This window comes from Nyctibius grandis, chromosome 7 (assembly GCF_013368605.1).
Source record: "Nyctibius grandis isolate bNycGra1 chromosome 7, bNycGra1.pri, whole genome shotgun sequence".
In the NCBI taxonomy this organism is placed as follows: domain Eukaryota; kingdom Metazoa; phylum Chordata; class Aves; order Nyctibiiformes; family Nyctibiidae; genus Nyctibius; species Nyctibius grandis.
In genome coordinates, this window is record NC_090664.1 from 3042524 (window position 1) to 3061393 (window position 18870).

General features: G+C 43.4%; 1 protein-coding gene across 3 annotated transcripts in view; it reads left to right on the top strand.

Annotated features, from left to right (window-relative positions):
* The window catches only part of ELMO1 (engulfment and cell motility 1), a 319175-nt gene extending 303272 nt beyond the window's left edge, over nucleotides 1–15903 (top strand). For all 3 annotated transcript variants that reach the window (XM_068404555.1, XM_068404554.1, XM_068404556.1), the window contains 3 exons: nucleotides 3289–3371; nucleotides 8807–8884; nucleotides 14576–15903. In XM_068404555.1, the coding sequence (XP_068260656.1) occupies nucleotides 3289–3371; nucleotides 8807–8884; nucleotides 14576–14776 (362 nt within the window). In that variant the 3' untranslated portion in view covers nucleotides 14777–15903. The remainder of the gene's footprint in view (nucleotides 1–3288; nucleotides 3372–8806; nucleotides 8885–14575) is intronic.
* The last annotated feature ends 2967 nt before the right edge of the window (nucleotides 15904–18870 follow it).

The window sequence follows — 18870 nt, forward strand, 5'->3', positions numbered from 1 at the left end:
TATAAACAGCTCTGTTTACGGAGATAGAGAGCAGAGGATGTTTCCTCCTGCATTCAAACACTGGAGAAATCCGTGGCAGGCAGAGGTCTTTTTCATTATCATGGGGAGTGGACTTAAAGATGACACATTGCTGTGAACAGTATTGAGAGGACCTCACCGTTACTGTGCACCCAGCTGGGAGAGGACATGTTTGCCTCTGTGACAACTCCTACCAGGGGATTTATCAGGATTTTTTTAATGGATAAAAGTAATTGTGGAGCCCTTCAGAGAAATCATACTCTCATGATAATTTCTCCTTTGTCCTTCAGCATGAGTTGTACAGGTTGAACCTGCAATCCTGGGGAAGTTTTTTATGATAACAGAAATAATGACCAGTGTAGTTCTGTCACGAGAAAGTGACTTCAGGAAATCAGGCACTGAATAAGGAATCATTTCTTTTTGTTCTTTTCTGAACCTCCATTAGTAATAAATGCCATTCTTGGCATTAGCAAATTAGACATGCTTGTACAAATATTTCAGTTGGTAGCTCCACTGCTTTCATGGAATGGCAGAAAAACTAATTTTTCAGAAGTTGGAAATTTTTCCAGCCTGAAAATTGAGAAAGGAGAAAATCAGTCATTTAAACTTCCCTGTGTATTAGTAAAACAAAGAATTGTTTCTCTTTTCTGCTCCCCCAACCTGTCTCCAGGCAGCACCTTTTAAAATTTCTAAGTGCTCCCAGACTCAGTCTGGGAGGGAAAGAGGAAGAGCCTTGCCTGATGCTGGAGCCCTGGCAGTTGGCAGTCACGTTCCCTTGTTTTCATTGCCTTACAGATTGCCTCAAGGATGTTTTGCACTCTCACTGCAGTCTTGGCAGAATGTAGGACAGGGGCTCACACTGCTGCATTGGCACTGGAAGAGGCTGTTTTTCTGGACGAGGCGTAGAGAAATAGCCCTTGAATGTGACAGTAGCTTCAGAACGACAGAAAAAGAATGAAGGTCACACTTGAACTGCAGGCACAGTTACGAGACCAGCAGTTCCCAGATTTGTTAGCTTTGAGCACACTTCCACGCTCAGACCCCTGACCCTGACTGCAAGCTTCATCTTGCATTTGCATTTTCTGTAGGCTCTCAAGCTTATTTGGGAATGTCAGGGTCCCATGGGGACAGAAGGCTCCTACTTTAGAAACCACTGGGCCAGACCCACATGTTCCCCGTGCGTGCCTGCTGGCAGAGCAGATACTGATGCAGTTTGAGGAAGACATGGTTATTTCATCAATATCTCAGGTTTTCAGGCTATGAAGGGTACAAGATTTACCACAGTGCTGCCCACATTGGAGTTTAATTAAACAGAGTTGAGAATATTGCAAGATACAAGATTATAAAGTGTCACTATTGTTTGAAATGTGTCAGGCCAAACTGGCTTGAGAATTTTACAGACCGTTTTCCAGAAATATTCTGGTGTTCTTTGGATAGACTTATATTGAATTTTGAACTATTAAGGTCTGAATGTGATGACCAGATTGTCAGCATTTGGGAGCAGGTCAACAGCTGAAAAGAAAATGGTAAGAAAATGGTGGGCCAAGAGAAGCAGCATAAGGTATTTTGTGTACTCCTTGCCAAGCTTGAATAACTAGTGTCTATCTCCAAAAATAAATGTGGATGTTTTTAACCTTTTCACTTCTGTGAATGTCACCTTTCTCTTCAGGCTGGCAGAGGTAACAAGCTGTGCAAACTCCAGCTGGGACAGAAAACAGCTGCCCTGTTTCTCAGGGCTTTATTTGTTGTGAGCACATCACGTCTGTGCTCACACCCTCCACCATCTTGTAGTCAGCTTCTGATACCATTTGAACTCTTTGATTCTATTTTGCCAAAGCAAGGAATAGGCCAAGTTCCAGGTAAATAAAGATCTGTGATCTCCCATAGTAACTGCATTCCAGATCACAGAGATCGAGTGTATGAAACCTGGAGAAAAACCTTCTTGGTTGATGCGATCAGAGAAATTGTTTTTCTGAGCATCTTCAGCAAATGGCAGGAACTCTTTCTTCTTAAGAAGACTTTCTACCATAGTTGCAGTCGAATATCTCCTTTACTTCCCAGTTTGTCCTAGCTCACGCTCTCCTCTCAAAAATTATATCGCTTCTTGACCAAAAAGTAGGGTAGTGTCAGAGACATAAAAAGTCAGCAGGGCCACAGCATGAAATGCTGAGACTAAAGGCAGAAGCTGAGTAGTGAAGAGCCAAATAACTTCCATTTCTTTTAGTTTTCCATGCAAAGGAAGTCCTTTAAAAATGTCTATTATATCCCATGCTATCCATTTGACCATAGTGCTGAGGTAATCTGTAATAAAATACACGGTGTTGCTGTACCCAGTAGAAGCACAAATCCATTTCTCCTCTCCAGGATTTCCATTAGAGTTTGTAAAGAACTGGGCAGTAACAGACTTTCATATTATTACACTGTTCTATATTTATGAGGCTTTTCTGCAGCCACAAGGATAATGGATTATTTATAGATTGTAGAAACTGTCACTCACTGACCATATTGTATTGTGGAGCATATAGATTCTCCATAATGTAATTACCATTTGAAAATTGATTTCTACTTGAAACTCAGATAAATTTATCTTTAGGTTTTAGTGATCTCACTCTGTGAGTGAATCTGAGTGGCAGCAGCTTCCAATACTTTTTTCTTACCTTTTTTTTAAATGATTTCTGATCATTTCACATTTTAAAGCAATTGGAATGGGTCATTACAAGTCTTAGTAGTCCTTATTCCTGTTAAAAGAAAGCGACTAAACTGATGGGAGTGAAATAGAAAACTATTTGAAAAATTCATACAGGCATTAGCAGAAGGACAATGGCATCGAGTGAGGTAGGGTCCAACTTGCCCAGCATCCTCTCTACAGCAGAGACTTTACCCGGATGCCTAGGAAGGAGCAACAACAGGGCAGGCATGTTACATTAGTAAGGCAGAAAACAGTATGTGTTTTCTAGATACACAAGTACACATAAAAACTGTCCAGACACAGGTACACATCTATAGGAAACACTCTTACCCAAAGTAGTCTCAACAGGCAGGAAAAAGCATACTCAGACTTTTATCCAGATGCCTGAAATTTTGTCAAGACTCGCTGATACCTATTTTAGTTGTTTTCTTCTGGTTTTCTTTCTTACAACAGGCTGGAAATGGCAAAGGAGGTGGCAATTTTAACACATTAGTCTTGCCTCTGTTTAGACTCTGTAGCTTTTACACACCTTGGTTATAACTAATTTTCTGGTTTTTGCTTTTTGCTTCTTTTTAATGCAGTGCCAGTGGCAGATATAAAAGCTGTTGTGACTGGGAAAGACTGCCCTCACATGAAGGAGAAAGGAGCTCTTAAACAAAACAAGGTATGGTTCTCAAATTATTACGAACATACACCCTGCAGAATACAAAGCTTGTCAACTTGGCCTTCCCTTCAGGGAAAATCATTACTTCAGTAATACAGGTATTTTTCATTCCAGCCTGCACCTTTCTGTGTGTGCACACACACTTTATTTTCACCTCAGACCACTTGAGTTACATTATTAGGACAGTCTGTGCTCCTTTACTCAGATTTCATGGCGGATGTGTGTTGTGATATACCCAGAGCACATTAGGATAGTCTTTAGTAGTGGTGTCTTCTACCTCTAAAGCAAAGCAGTTTTGACTGCTGCTACAGAGCAGCAATGACTGTTGGTACCTGCTCCTGTATTGTCTCTGATAAATAAGTAGGTTGTTCCAGCTGTATTCTCTGATGAGCTCACACTTGGTGAACACTGGCACATGCCAACTTTGCAATTAATGTCCAGCTGATGATAATTTCAGGTCCAGTCAGGTAGAAAACCAACTGCCAACAAAAGGATGTAAGGTAAATACTAGGCAATTAATGAGGTCTATAAAGATGCGTTCAGCAGTGCATTGGGAAAAAATGTGTAGGAGACAATGGTCAGCTTAAATTAGATTTATGCTGCCTTTCAGAGTTTCAGAACAAAAGCTGTGAACTGAGAGCAGGACTCAAATTGTACAGTGCCAGCATCTTGCAGAGTTTTTGTTAGTGAGAATTGCCACTACAGTAAGAAGAAATTGAGTTACTAGTGAAGTCTGACATCTTTGATAGTGATGGTCTTCATACCATATTGTATGAGGTATGTTTGTAAGTTTTCCATCAGGTCGTGCTGTCTGACCTTACGAGAAGGAGTGAGACTCTAATCATGTTCTAGAACCACACCCTGAGCTCTGGGAACCAGATCAGAGGATTTGAAGCAGAATTTCTACTGAAAAGCTACCTGAAACTGAGAAATTTTGGGTCCAACTAGAAAGAGACTTTGATGGACAAAATAGGAAAGTTAAGAGTTCCTGCTTCAGCACTTTAAAAATAAAAAGCATGTATTAAACATTCAAATAAATATTGGGGAAAACAGTTCTGATAGGAATCACAGAAAAGGAAAAGGCACTGTTAACACTACATCATACAACTGTTGCAGCTTCATAGCTTCAACTCTTATTTCCTTAACTATATTTAGAGCATCTCAAGTATTCTTTGCATGTGTTTCTCATACACAAGTTGCTTTAAGTCTATCAGGAATACCGTCCATCTCCTTTCAGCATTGGCTTTACATGGTTGGAAATGAAAAAATCAAGCCAAGCCAGGAAAAAAATCCCAGGAGTATTTTTCCTTGTTGGTTTTCTGAATCAGGGCGCTAACACACACGCACACAATAGATAGCATGCAACTCCTACCTCATGTTACAGCTGAACCATCAACACCATTTGGCTGGGGCATTTCTATGATGCATGTAAAGTATTTTTAGTGCTTCGTTGTCTTAGCACTCATATGTCCACACAAAAAGGAAAGATGAGAAGGAGGAAAACAGTGGGTGGCAGTGATGGAAATGTGTCATCCTTACGGAGCAGTAATGTCTAGATAGTATGTAATGCTAAATAGCAATGCTGCAGATGAGTTTGTCCTCAGCTGTAAGCATCACCTCATTTCCTCAGGTAAAATTGCTTCAGACTGGCATAAAACATCTGGCTGAGAATGTGAAGATCAGGAGTTGATAGGTAGCATGGCTGCATCCATAGCTGAAACATTCCATTTGTGATCCCAGCAATAATAATTACGATGTTTTTACTGTTTCTGGTATGGTGGGGTATTCTTGGGTTTTGGTTTTTTTTTTCCCTTCCTCGATTTCTTGGTTTTATCCCTGAGAATCACAGAATTTGTGAAATTAGTTGTCATCCCAATCAAAGAAGTTGCCTCTTCTCCCGGGCAACTAGCGATAGGACAAGAGGACACAGCCTCAAGCTTCGCCAGGGGAGGTTCAGGTTGGACATCAGGAAGAATTTCTTTACAGAAAGGGTTATTAGACATTGGAACGGGCTGCCCAGGGAGGTGGTGGAGTCACCATCTCTGGATGTGTTTAAGAAAAGACTGGACATGGCACTTAGTGCCCTGGTCTAGTTGACATGGTGGTGTCAGGGCAACGGTTGGACTCGATGATCCCTGAGGTCTCTTCCAACCTGCTTGATTCTGTGATTCTGTGAAATCCTCATGCGCAAGGCTGCAACTCCTTAACTGACATCATAGGAATAACACATCGTTGTTTGCAGAGTACCAGGTTAATATGGACAATGAAATGAAAATTTAAAAAAAAAAAAGCCAGACACAGAATGCAATTTGGGTGAGTTTGGTGTATGAAACCTTTCACTTCCTGAAATTTCACTATTGGTGATATATTTTTTAAGAGGCCTTTTCATCCTGTGCGTTCTTTGTACATATGTAACGACCACCTTAATGTTTATTCATTGGCAGAAAAGAAAATTGAATGGCAGAATGCCACTGCTGTGAACATAGCTGGAACTGGCAGAACGTCCATAACAAAGGCTTCAGCGTCTCTTCGTTTGCCGGCCCACGGCCGTTATTCTTCCAGCAGGACCATTTAGAAATAAATAAGAGTTAGACTGAATTGGAATTTGCACGCATATGAAGCTGAAACGACTTGATAGGACCAGGCCTGAATCTGTTGTTGTTCATCTTGCTTGTGTTTTTCAATTAGGTTTAATTTCAAAGCCCTCATTTCTGACTCTCAAGTAATATTAATGAATTTCAAGGAAATGAAATATATTAGATTTTGCAAAACAAAGCATGAGAGAAGAATTTGGAAAAAACATTGACATATATTTCTAAATGTTCTTCTATCACCCTTTGTTCGCTGATGTGGCAGGCTTCAGGCTTGGTGCCTTTTTAGTCAGCAGAAATGTTTCTGCTCACTTCCCTCTTCTTCTGCAACTTCTCTTATTTCATGTTAGTTGAACAAGTTCCCTGCCGCTGCATGTATAGATAGTTCTCGGGGTGGGGGGGATCTTCTAGCTCTGACAAGCAAACTTAATGTGACTGTAGTCTCAACCTTCAGCAAAGACATGGTTGTTTTGAGGCTGTTGATGACAAATTAGGCAGAGTGGTGAGGCCATTCAAGCTCTGTGGGATCACTCAGCTGTAGGCACCTAAAATGCCTCTTCATCAAAAATAGCTTGTCTCTGGCCCACATGAGGGGCCAGCAGAGATTGTGTGGGAGAGCAAGCTTCCCCTCATACCACCTGCAACAGCTTTCCCTGCAGAGTTGAAACCAAGGAGGGGGAAGTGTCCAGCCAGCAGGCACAAGGTCTCTTGTTTCATGTTTTCAATGAAGCTCAAAAGAGAGGCATGTTGTGAGTCCCGATACTGTCACCTTTGACGAGCATCTAGGGAAGGGCAGAGGTCTGAAATGTGCAAGGGTGGAAAGAGTTAGGAGTGCCAAGGGAGTGAGTTTAGCAGATTGAGGTGGGGGAGGAGGAAAGCAAAACAAAGAGGAAAGGAGCAAGTTGGAAGGAATGGGAGAGAAGACAGACCAGAGTGCAAGAGAAACTGGTGAAAAAAGCTAGAGTGGAAAATTACTTTGAGAAAGGTTGAGAAGTGGGACAGAAAAGAGAGGAGAAAGCCACAGATGGCGGACCGAGACTGACCAGTGTTCCTTTAAGAATTACCAATTCCTCAAAATCGCCTGTCATTGATGGGAATGTAACAAAACCAGGTGGGGGTGCCTGACAAGTCAGCCAGCTCAACCACTGAGACCACCATCAGTGTGGAGGGCCAGTTGGCAACTCCAGCTCCTTAGGTTTCCATTTTCCTTGGCAGTTTGCTGTGCATGAGGTGACAGAGACACTGGCACCTGGAAGCTGTAATTCCTGAGCCTTTAGTCTCCGGAGCAGCCAGCGAAGAAGCTGAACTGGAGCCAGGGCTGCCAAACTCCCCCTTTCCCCTGTAAAGGGAAGCTTGGTGCCCTAAATGTAGCCCTTGTTCATTCTCTGCCTGACCAGGAGTGACCAAATCCATGGCTCCCTGGGATACTCCTCTTTCAGGTGGGGTTTTTCTCTCCCTTTCCTTTCTTTGAGATGAACAAAAACTTCAATCCCTTGGAATTTCCCAGAGGACAAATATACAGGGGCCAGGCCTATGGGATTGTTGTTGACCTTCATGAAATTCAGGAACATCATAGTAGAGCAGTACAAGCCCTTATTTCAGTGATACATTTTATTTTCACAACTTCAGTTCCGTGACTTGGCATGTTCTGTCAGTAATTTATAACACTCTGTGAGGAGACAATACTAGGTTTGTGTGGGCAGAGGTAAATTTGTTTCTGTAATGAGGGACATCACTCTTAATAAGGTGTGGCTGAGAGACATGCCTAAAACAAAAATGCTCTGTGAGCCATGAGCCATTTTTTTGCTGAGTGTACCAGCACTATTAGTATCTGCAGGTTCCACGGGGATTTAACACAGGCTTGTTTCCTGTGGCCTGGCAATACAGCAAGTTGAACCTAATAACTAAACTCAAGGAAACCAAGAGCATTTCCCATGAGAAGCCTGATCTCTGATCATCCAAGATTATCCCTAAGGATTGCAAGTTTTATGAATCAGACTCTGCTCTTAATCACGCAAGTCCTTGTGACGGCACTTGTAGCGATGTGTGCAGTAACCATGATAACCCAACATCTTTACGTGCTCACTGCTGGCCAGTGGAAGTTCATTATTTATTCAAATTGGATGGGTTTCCCCATAGGAGTCCAGGTCCAGGTGACTTTTAGGGAAGGTCAGTGCTTAATGAATTCACTCTGGCACCTTTGAAATGCCAGCTTCAGTGCTGAGGGGAAAAAAGATTATCATTTTTTCCTTTCCCAAGATTCATTTGTGTCTTTATGACTAAGTAACCCAGATAGTTTGACAGAGACTCTGATTCAGGTAGAGACAAAATGACAGAAATCTCTTGAGAATGAATAATTTAATAGATTTCCAGCAGTAAAAAGAGCATAAGTATATACCAGGAGATTAACTGTCCTGGCAAGATTTTTGACACAGGGAATCAAACCTTGCAGAACTTTGGAATTTTAATCTATACAAATTGAAGAAACTGTGGGTCTTCATGAAGAGTTTGTTCCGAGTGTACTATTATGGGTTATATTGATTTTAGTCCTTGCCATTGCCTAGCTCACAGCTGAACTCAAATGCTAAAGTAATCCATGACTGGGAGAGCTACAGTCAGCACCGAGGGGGGTGAGTTTGTTTTGACTGAAGCATCTGTGCTGGGATTCTTTCTGTGCCAGTCTGTTGCAATGGTCTGGTACTGCTGCAGCTTTGGCCAGGCAGGAGACTACCATAACCTATTTTTCCACTTGTTTTGGGGAATGAGTGGTAGGAAAGAAAGACAGACCTGAATGTATTAATGCCTCTCTCATGCAGCATTAATATATGTTTCTTTGTATTCCAGGAGGTGCTAGAACTTGCTTTCTCTATATTGTACGACTCGAGTGGCCAGCTGAATTTCATTGCTCCAGACAAGCATGAGGTAAGTCAAGGTCAGAGTACAGAAACTTCTTTGGAGCCCTCTTAGTTGCTTTATGGCAGCAGCCAGCTTTGTAAGAACATAAGAATGGTCATCCTGGCACAGAGTGCAGGTCTATCTAAACCTGTGTCACGTCTCTCAACAAACTGAAAGCAGGGGGATTAGTATGGGAGCAAGACCTTCTGCAATTTTCATGCATATCCTGAGCCACAGAAGGAACGTGTTTTGTATCTGTACATCATAGAGCACATGGGGGTCCAAGTTCAAAATCAGTATTTCTAAGCCCTACTGAAATATGAACCATAAGTAAGAAAAAGAAGAGAACTTGGACAGACCTCACAGTTTCCACAGTCCTTGCTCACCGTTTCCTGGTGTGGTAAAGATTTCTCCTGGTCTGGTCTATCCTGGAGGATTTTTGCTGTGTGTTCACTTTAGTGAACTTTAGTTTAACACCAAAGATTTGGACAGCCAAGCTCTTTAAGAATCACTGCTGTCCTCAGCTCATCTTGATGATGCCAGCCTAATGAGGGGAGGGAATCATAGAATGGTTTCAGTTGGAAGGGACCTTAAAGATCATCTAGTTCCAATCCCCTTGCCATGGGCAGGGACACCTTCCACTAGACCAGGTTGCTCAAACCCTCATCCGATCTGGCCTGAAACAATGCCAGGGAGGGGGCATCCACAGCTTCTCTGGGCAACCTGTTCCAGTGTCTCACTACCCTCACAGGAAAGAATTTCTTCCTAATATCTCATCTAAATCTACCCTTTTTCAGTTTAAAACCGTTCCCCCTCGTCCTGTCACTACTTGCCCTTGTAAAAAGCCCCTCTCCCACTTTCCTGTAGGCCCCCTTCAGGTACTGGAAGGCTGCTATAAGGTCTCCCCAAAGCCTTCTCTTCTCCAGGCTGAAGAGCCCCAAGTCTCTCAGCCTGTCTTCACAGGAGAAGTGCTCCAGCCCTCTGAGCATCTTCGTGGCCCTCCTCTGGACTCGTTCCAACAGCTCCATGCCCTTCTTATGTTGGGGGCCCCAGAGCTGATCGCAGTACTCCAGGTGGGGTCTCACCAGAGTGGAGTAAAGGGGCAGAATCACCTCCCTTGACCTGCTGGTCACGCTGCTTTTAATGCAGCCCAGGATATGACTGGCCTTCTGGGCTGCAAGCGCACGTTGCCGGCTCATGTTGAGCTTCTCGTCAACCATCACCCCCAAGTCCTTCTCCTCAGGACTGCTCTCAGTCCATTCTCCGCCCAGCCTGTATTTGTGCTTGGGATTGTGCCGACCCACATGCAGGACCTTGCACTTGGCCTTGTTGAATTTCATGCGGTTTGCACGGGCCCAGCTCACAAGCCTGTCAAGGTCCCTCTGGATGGCATCCCTTCCCTCCAGCATGTCGACCGCACCTCACAGCTTGGTGTCATCGGCAAACTTGCTGAGGGCGCGCTCAATCCCACTGTCCATGTCGCCGACAAAGATGTTAAACAGGACCAGTCCCAATACCAACCCCTGAGGAACGCCACTCGTCACTGGTGTCCACTTGGACATCGAGTCATTGACCATAACTCTTTGAGTGCGACCATCCAGCCAATTCCTTATCCACCGAGTGGTCCATCCGTCAAGTCCATGTCTCTCCAATTTAGAGACAAGGATGTCATGTGGGACAGTGTCAGATGCTTTGCACAAGTCCAGGGAGATGACATCAGTTGCATCAATTCCAGCCAAAGACTTGTGTTCTCCGGAATAGCATATCCACTTATTCTTAGTTTCACATTGCTCAAGACCATTCATGACTTGATCATAGAAGGTCCTCTCTATTGCATCTCCACAGGGGGTTGTTTTGCAATGGGTCTCACTTGTATGTAGACAGTGTAAATACCAGTAGCAAAGCAGAATGACAGCCTCCTCTCTCCTTGTCTTACTTGAAAACACAAGTTGCCTTTTAGAAGGTGATGGAACTGATTTACCTAATTATGTGGAAGCAGTAGATCTCTTTCTCTCAAAGAACTTCCAAGTAAAGATTTAGCAGAATGCACTATGTCAAAAAATAAAGAAGGAATAAAGTTTTTCCTTCTTATTTCTAAAGCAACAAGAGCTTGTTTTCCATTTGCACATTTTATTTTGTGGAATCACATTTGGTCTCAGTTCAGCACACGGTGTTAAGATGATGAAACACAGAAGATTGTGTTGAGCTGTGTTATACTGTAGTGTTATTAAAGTGCATGAAATTGCATTACAAGTGAAGTGTATTTAGTTACACAGCTTCAACATTTGCAATTCTGGATTAAAACCTTCAAATAAATGTTCATTTTAGGAGAGGAAATTAAGTTATGCCCATTTGGGTTTTCCTGGGGATTAACATTTGAGTGTCATTTTCAAGTATGTTCATTCCAGAGAAATATTTGCTGGTCAGTTTTAATCTAAGAGAAAGCAGCAATAGGATCCAGGGCATCATGTGCCATTAAAGCTGTAGGTCTAAGCGAAGCATGACTATCTTCATCCTCTGAACTGAACATATGTTAGGTGCTTTCTGATACAGATTCTCCAGAAACTGAATTCTAATCTGTTTCAGTTCATAAGAGCAAATGATCATGAAAACCAGCACATTTTTCAGCTGCTTATATCTCAAATATAGCCTATGGCTACAGGTGTATTTTAATGGTCTGAATGTTCAAAAACTGCTACTGCACCCCACTGACGGGCAGGAGCATTGTGAGATGCACTAACCCAATTGCTCATGATTGTGTCAACACACCTATTATCTTTATTTCTCTTCTTGATCTTGTGCAGCTTCTTTGAAACAAAGTTAATATGTTCAAAAAAATGGCCAGAGGCAGCAGCTACTTGCTGCTACTTGACAGTTCCCAAGTGAATGTTTTCAAAAGGACGTCTCACTTCCTCTGTACTTTTCCATGGCCTACAGAAGAGTGAGCTGTAATTAAAGCAAAATGTGCAAATGTTCAGAGGAGGCACTCACAAGGAAAGGCAAGTAGCATGTTATGAAGACCATGACTCTTCATCAAAGTAACTTGTCAATAGAAGTGCTAGTTTAGCAGCGTTGTCAGCTTGGGAGATTTGGTGGGTGACATCTCAAGATTTAGAAAGCTTTGTGTGAAGCACCAGGAATGATGTTAGTACATGACAATTTTAGGTCAGACTTACAGGTTTTTTTCAAACACTTCTACAGTCCTCATGATTGTGGAGTGAGGTCTGAGTGTGGGAATTGAGTGCGTCCTAAAAACAAAAAATTGATTGAGGGTCATAGGATGAATCAGGTTGTAAGGAACGTTGGGGGTGTTCCCAGCCTGACCTCCTGTTCAGAGCAGGTCAGCAATGAGCTCAGACGAGGTTGCTCAGGGCTGCATTCAGATGGATGAAGCCTGCACAACCTTTCTGGTTGTCTGGTTCCACTGACTTGACTCCCAAGGTATTTTTTTAGTGAAATCTCATTACTGAACCGGTATCATTGAGATTTGGACCTCATTCTTACACACTTAAGTTTGGCATTGCCCTTAGCCATCTGTTGGAGCTTACTGCTAGCCAGAGGATTCAGCGCTGTGAGATCGTATTTGTTTTTCATTTAAATACTAATAGCTGGTTTCAACTACATAGCAAAAAGGTGGATTAATCTTATCCTTGATTTTTGACAGAGAAACTGATGAGGGAGGCTATAATTAGGGTTCATTGGAATTTTATGAAAATGAATCTATAGTAAATTAATATTTCAGTGGCTCTTAGTCTGTTTTCTATATTAAAAAGCAAAACGCTGCTGAATGAATGTCTCTGTTTTTCCACATCTTATTGGGATTTCTCTCTGCTCAAAACGTACAGGAGTTTCATTAGATGCACTTGCCAATGTGGAGATTAGAGAGGAAGCCCCTTTTCCAGGCCATTGCACTCATCTGAGTTGTGGCCAGAATTTGGTTTCTGTGGGCCCTGAATGAGTTATGTCTGGAAGAGGAGAGAAATGCAGTTCTGCTTTCTGGCTCGCCGGGATTCCTCCCCAGAGAAAGCGCTGGCCGTATTCACTGAGCAGGTGATGGGCGATTTACGTCAGGGGCTGCATCTGTTGAATGGGTGCCCTGGGCTTTTGTAACCTGAGCAGAGCCTTTTGCCTTTCTCTTCTTTTCCTCAAAGTGAATTCTGGGAGAACTTTCCCAAAGAAAGCTTTCACATCAATCGTAAAAAATTACAGTCTGTTCAAAAATAATTGCATTTGTAGGATAGCTTCTTTCTTTTCCTGACGTTCTGCGTACGCTCCACAAAAACTGCACGCTTTAAAAGGCCTCAGTGACACACTTTGAGAGCCTAGAATAGGCAGGCTAAGTTGTTTCTTTCGTACTTGTTAGCAGGACAGCCTGAACCCTAAAGTCTCATCTATATAGCTAATCTCATATTAAAGCTGCAGCTTGGCTTACCAACACCCTGGGTGAAATCTTAGCTCTGCTTCTGTTTTGTTACTGACTTAAATGTGTCGGATTTAATTTTGAATGTTGAACTGTTAACTATCCTATTTTAAAAATATGCCCTTTTTCTGGATGAAGACGTACCCCAAGAGGGGGTTTTCTCTCTCTTCCTTAAAAATAATCCTCATTTCTGCTGTAGGTTAAAGTCAGCCATGGCTATCTTTAGCCACGTAGCAAATGGTCAGCTAAATTTAAAATCCATTTTTTGGCATGAAATCTACCAGAAGTATTTGTAAGATAAAAATGCAGTTACGGTTGATTTACAGTCTTGCAAACTAGGACACAAGTTCATGATTTAAATCTTTATTTTTAGATGATAGCATTTGAATACTTCTGTTCATAGTTGAATAAATGGCTTGTAGTAATAAATATAAGTGACTTATTTGATCGAAGTTGACTCTAGACCACCGATCTCCCTTGGGTTTGTTCCTTATTTTAAATGGTGATTTAGCCCATGTTTATCTCAAGCTGTCAGCTATTGGGAAAGATGGCATCTTCTATTAGGAAAAAGCTAACAATAAGGAAGGGGTTTTAGAGGCCAGCTCAGCATTTGCAGCATTTAGAATTACACCAGGTAGGTTGGCATTTAATTTTCATGAAAGACACAGCATCGATTGACTCTGTAGTTTTCACAACATGTTATTTCGTGTAAAATAGTGGTAAAGTAAGCATAGATATGTGAGAGCCTATCTTTGTGTAGGTCAATTGATACCACTTAATCTATAGAAAAGCGAACCACAATAAAACTAGATAGTTGATACAGGATTTCTTACACAAAAAGTCAAGAAGGATTTTGGGTGGGATTCAGTTTACCTAACTTAGCTGTCTTGGAATTTAAAATTTGGTGTAAGATAATCAAGCTCTTTCTGTAAGTATTGGGGAAAGAGAAAGAGAGGGGGAGAAGGAGATATCTTCAGAGGTTCACTGTCCTAAGTCAGGTATTGTTCTTTCTCCCGTAACTTTTGAAGAGTATTCAACAAGAAGTTTGGAGGAGATACCTAACTATCAAACAGTAAATGTTGTCATTTCTTCCCATTTTTAGGGAATTGTTTGTCCATTTTCTGAGCCGCTCAGTGGAACATGCCTTCTTCATGACACGAGCTAATAAAATCAATCAGCCTCATTTTAGGTCTCTTCGTAAGTCCCTGTGGGAACAGTAACTGTAGAGGACCAGGACAGACAAGCAGTTTGTGCATGGAAAGTTTATTAATGATAGTTTTTATCTTTTCCCTGTGCAGTATTGTGTATGGACCGATGGGCTGAACGCCCTCCTTGGGAAGGATATGTTGAGTGATCTAACGCGGAACGACTTAGACACGCTGCTCAGCATGGAGATAAAGCTACGCCTCCTTGACCTGGAAAACATACAGATCCCAGATGCTCCCCCACCTATCCCAAAGGAGCCCAGCAACTACGACTTTGTTTATGACTGTAACTGAGGCTGCCACTGAAACTTGCTTCAAAACTGGAAATATTATAACTGGAGAGATATTAAAAAAAAGAAAAAAGAAGAGTGTGAGGAAAAAAGAAATCCACTTGTGCACCTTGGATTTTGGCTTTGGGAAGGGGCGTAGAAACACTTGCATTCCTCCCTGTTCCCTGCATCCCTTCCTTCCCCATTCCCATCTTCCCCATTGCTCATCCAAATCCACATTGCTTTAATTAACTTGTAATTGCAGGCCGTTGGCCTTGCTTAAGGCAAAGACTGCCACTGAGAAGCACCCTCCCGAGGACTTTTTTTACGTTTTTAATACTGGAATAGACATTCTTAACTAAAGGACGATGTTATCAAACTGCATGCCTGTGAAACCCACTTGGCAGGGCAGAGGCTTTAACTGGAAGGAGGAGGGAGGTAGGGAGCAGAAGCAGCTACTGTAAGCAGAAGATTTCCCCAGCCACTCCCAAGAGTCTGCTCACAACTGAATCCAATGCGGTGATGAAAATCGTTAACTGCTTCCCGGTGCTTGCACCATCCGTCACTGTCATTATTCTTTCCACTGCATCTCGACTCTTCCCACCAGCCTTCACCCAACTGATCGGCTCCCAGAATGGAAAAGTCTGCAGGTTTTTGCTGTACCATATGCTGCAACGCTGCAACGGCTTTTAACTTCTTTTCCTCCCGGCTCTCAAACAGCCCCAAACTAGCAGATCACTTGCACAAACTGTGTATGAAGCCACTAGTGTGTCCCATCCCTATAGCATTCCCTCAGCCTCAGTTGCCTCTAAAATTGGCTTATTGCTATTCAAAGTGATTTTTATTTTCTTGGTCCAAAGTTCAACAGTAATTTCCACAAATTAATTACAACTGCCAAACATCCAGGTTTACATTGTTGTCATTGCCACAGTGTTACGAATTTACAAGGGATTTTTTTGTACGGGTTCTAATTTTTTTATTTTATTTTGTCAAACAAATATATTTAATGAAAACGAATTCCATTGTGAGTAGTTTTGGGGGACAATATTTTTACTTAATTTCCATTTGGAACATTTGCCCTGAAGGGAAAAAATAGTATTTCCCTTCAACTTCACTGTTGAATAAAAATCTGAGTTGTGATGATTCTTGGAACTTTGTTTTTCTTCTGAAGTTGTCTTTTATCCTTTACGGTTCCTAGCAATTCTGAAGTGTTCAGTACAAAGAGGAGAGGGAAAGGTGGAACCTTTCTTATCTGCATCTGGTTTAATTTACTTATTTGTTTGTTTGTGGTGGCAAGGATGAAATGCATCTAGAGATCTCCATTGCCATGGGTACATGAGCCTTCCTGTGTGAAGGACCCTTTGCGAAATCTGAAATCACAGCATACTGACGTGCTCATGGCCTATTTAAGGCTGCTGTCTTTACCATGTTTGATGGAGAACTGTGTTCCTGTATTTCCATTTCCTCCATTGAGAGTGTTCCCTGCTGCAGCAGGTTGGTACTGGGGAAGTTTGGGCTTTGCAGGATGGATTCTCTCCCTCCTCATGTTCTTCTAGGTATTTCACTAAGTTCAGTATCTCTTACTTCAAAAGTGCTGGGTCTAGATCTAGAGGAACCCACCAGCCCTTTCCCTCCCACCACACAGGCTGAAGAGAGATGTTTATTTGTATGAGTTCCTCCCCTACTCAGACCCAGCTGAAAAAGAGTGTGAAGGGGTTTTATCAGAGCTTGTGCTAGTGAGAAACCTAGAGGGTGGTTTCAGTTTAGACAGGTGCAGAAGACCTCAAGTGAGGTGACCTTTGCTCCAGCCAGCCGGCTCTGGGGCAAACATCCTGACTGACCTTATACCAGGTGCGGAGAGAAATGACGTCCTGCAGGTGCAACAAAAAGGAGGATGAGGAGAACGTTGTATGAATTCAAGTAGGAGGGTCCTAAGGAAGGTGCCTTGCCGAAGCTGTGTGCTCAGTATTTCATGAATCCCTCTGTCCTGGTTTGGCCTAAACCAGCCAATTTTCCTTTCAGTGATTTTTACTTTCAGCTCAGTCTCTTCTAAGTAGCTGCACTTTCTGAAACTAACTGCATGTTTTGCAGCCAGTGTCTGCTTCTAGCACTGACAACGCTCGAAGTTTGTAGTTATCGCTGAGGCACCGATAGGGATGTTACGCAGAAAGGCTCTGGCTGTACTTACTCTTAGAGAAACCAAGGTCACTGCTAAATTCCTCACTGCTTACGAGTGAAGAGCCGCAGGGGGGTCGCACCTGCAGGGAGGACCGGACAGGGCAGGTGACCCAAAATGGACCAACGAAGGTATTCCACCCCATACACGTCATTCTCGGTATAAAGCAGGGGGATCACGAGGGTCTCGACCTGTTTTGGGGGTTCTGCTTGAGGCTTGGGCTGCTTCTGCTGCTTGAGCCTTCGTCCCTTTCTTCTCCCTTCTCGCCCTTCTGCTATGGCCGGTGTCCAAAGAGGACTCTGTCCATTTTCCTGCTGCCCCCGGTCCCGATCCGGGCATCCCTGAATCCAGCTCTCGACCGTCGCTGGGCCCAGCCTGGGCCTTCCCGGAGCCTGCCCTGCAGTGCCGGTGGGGACGTGGCCGACATCGGGGGAGCTCGATCTTGGTTTTGTATTTATTTGTATATATTTGATTATTCCAATATTATTGTTATACTCTTTTTTCATTATTATAGTTGTTTAAAACTGTTTTAGCTTTCCAACCCATCAGTCTCTCTCCCTTTTCCCTTTCCCTTCTGGGGCGGGGGGGAGGGTTAACAGAGAGCGTCTGCCACAGGTTTTATAGCCGGCTCAGCTTTAAACTGTGACAGCCTCAATCTAACAAGGAGGTGTAAGTTGTTTTAGGTGGTGATGGATGGTAAAGTAAGGAAAAAAGAGACTCTGAGTTAAATGCTGGAGTAGGAAGCTACAGTGAACTGTGGCCTGAGAGAAGACTCATTGTGAATGAGAACAGGGGTGTGCAATGTGAGGTGAGGGAGTTTGAGATGTTTTATTCTCTGGAGTCTTGTCAGACTATAGCAAAGGTAGTCAGGGGTCAGGAATCAGTGGAATCAAAGGCACTGCCTGTCACAGGGGATTTTGGAGGGGTCCTGGGATTGGGGGATGGAGGTAGGAATATGTTTCTTTACAAGACGCTGTTGCTGCTTCTTGTCTCTGTAAAGACAATACTCGGAGCAGAACAGAGAATCTGAGTTGTTTTATTGATCTCCCTGACCCGGCTGGATGGCTTGGCTGTGCATAACCTTTGCTTTTTATTTACAGACTGCAGAGCTGGTGCTTCAGATGGGTATTGCTTGTTGTCAGAAGAAACACCTTTCACTCCTAAGTGATGGGAGCCAAATGCTGCCAGCTCAGTGGCAATCCAATTCCGTGATCTTAGCAGGTATGCGTCTGTGTGGCAATCAGAAAGGAGCGAACAAAATCCCCCCTCCCAGGGACAACTTGAGCAGGAGGGAAAGGTTAGACTTGCCTCTCCCACTAAGGTGAGTGCCCCAAATTGCACACCAAGAGCCCAGGGGAGATGGTGGGAGAAGAGCTGGCAACCCAGCCCTCTGTTTTTACCAACACCTCGTGCCCATCCACATTACACCAAGGCACATGGACACCACTCGGGCAGCGTGTGGCTCTTGAGTGTGAATCACTGGCAGCTGGCTCTGTCCTTACACCCCTCGGGTCTTGTATAAGCAGGTGACACAGCCCAGTGACCTTTCTGCTGCCCTGGGACTCCACGGGGTGGACACAGCCTGACCTGGGGGGTCCAGGTCTGGGGCCGGAGGGGTGCTGTGGCACTGTCGTGTGGCTCTCGCTGCCTTCCACAACCTTCCATTACAGGAGCCCCATCTCTTTGCGTGGCCCTGCTCTTTGTACGGGTTATGCATCGTGTGGGATGGTCACATGAGCAGGCACACTAAGTTTGTCACCCCCCACGTGTCCCACCCTGCCATAAGAAAGAAGAGGCTCAAGAGATGCGTTGGCATAATAGCCCATGCAGCTGCTTTAAAAGTGCTCCCACAGCAACGTGAAGGGCCATGGTGCAAACAAGAATCCTGCTTTCAGTTTCTAGATCTGTCATGCAGGCTTGCTTCACCGTTATGAAATTTAAAA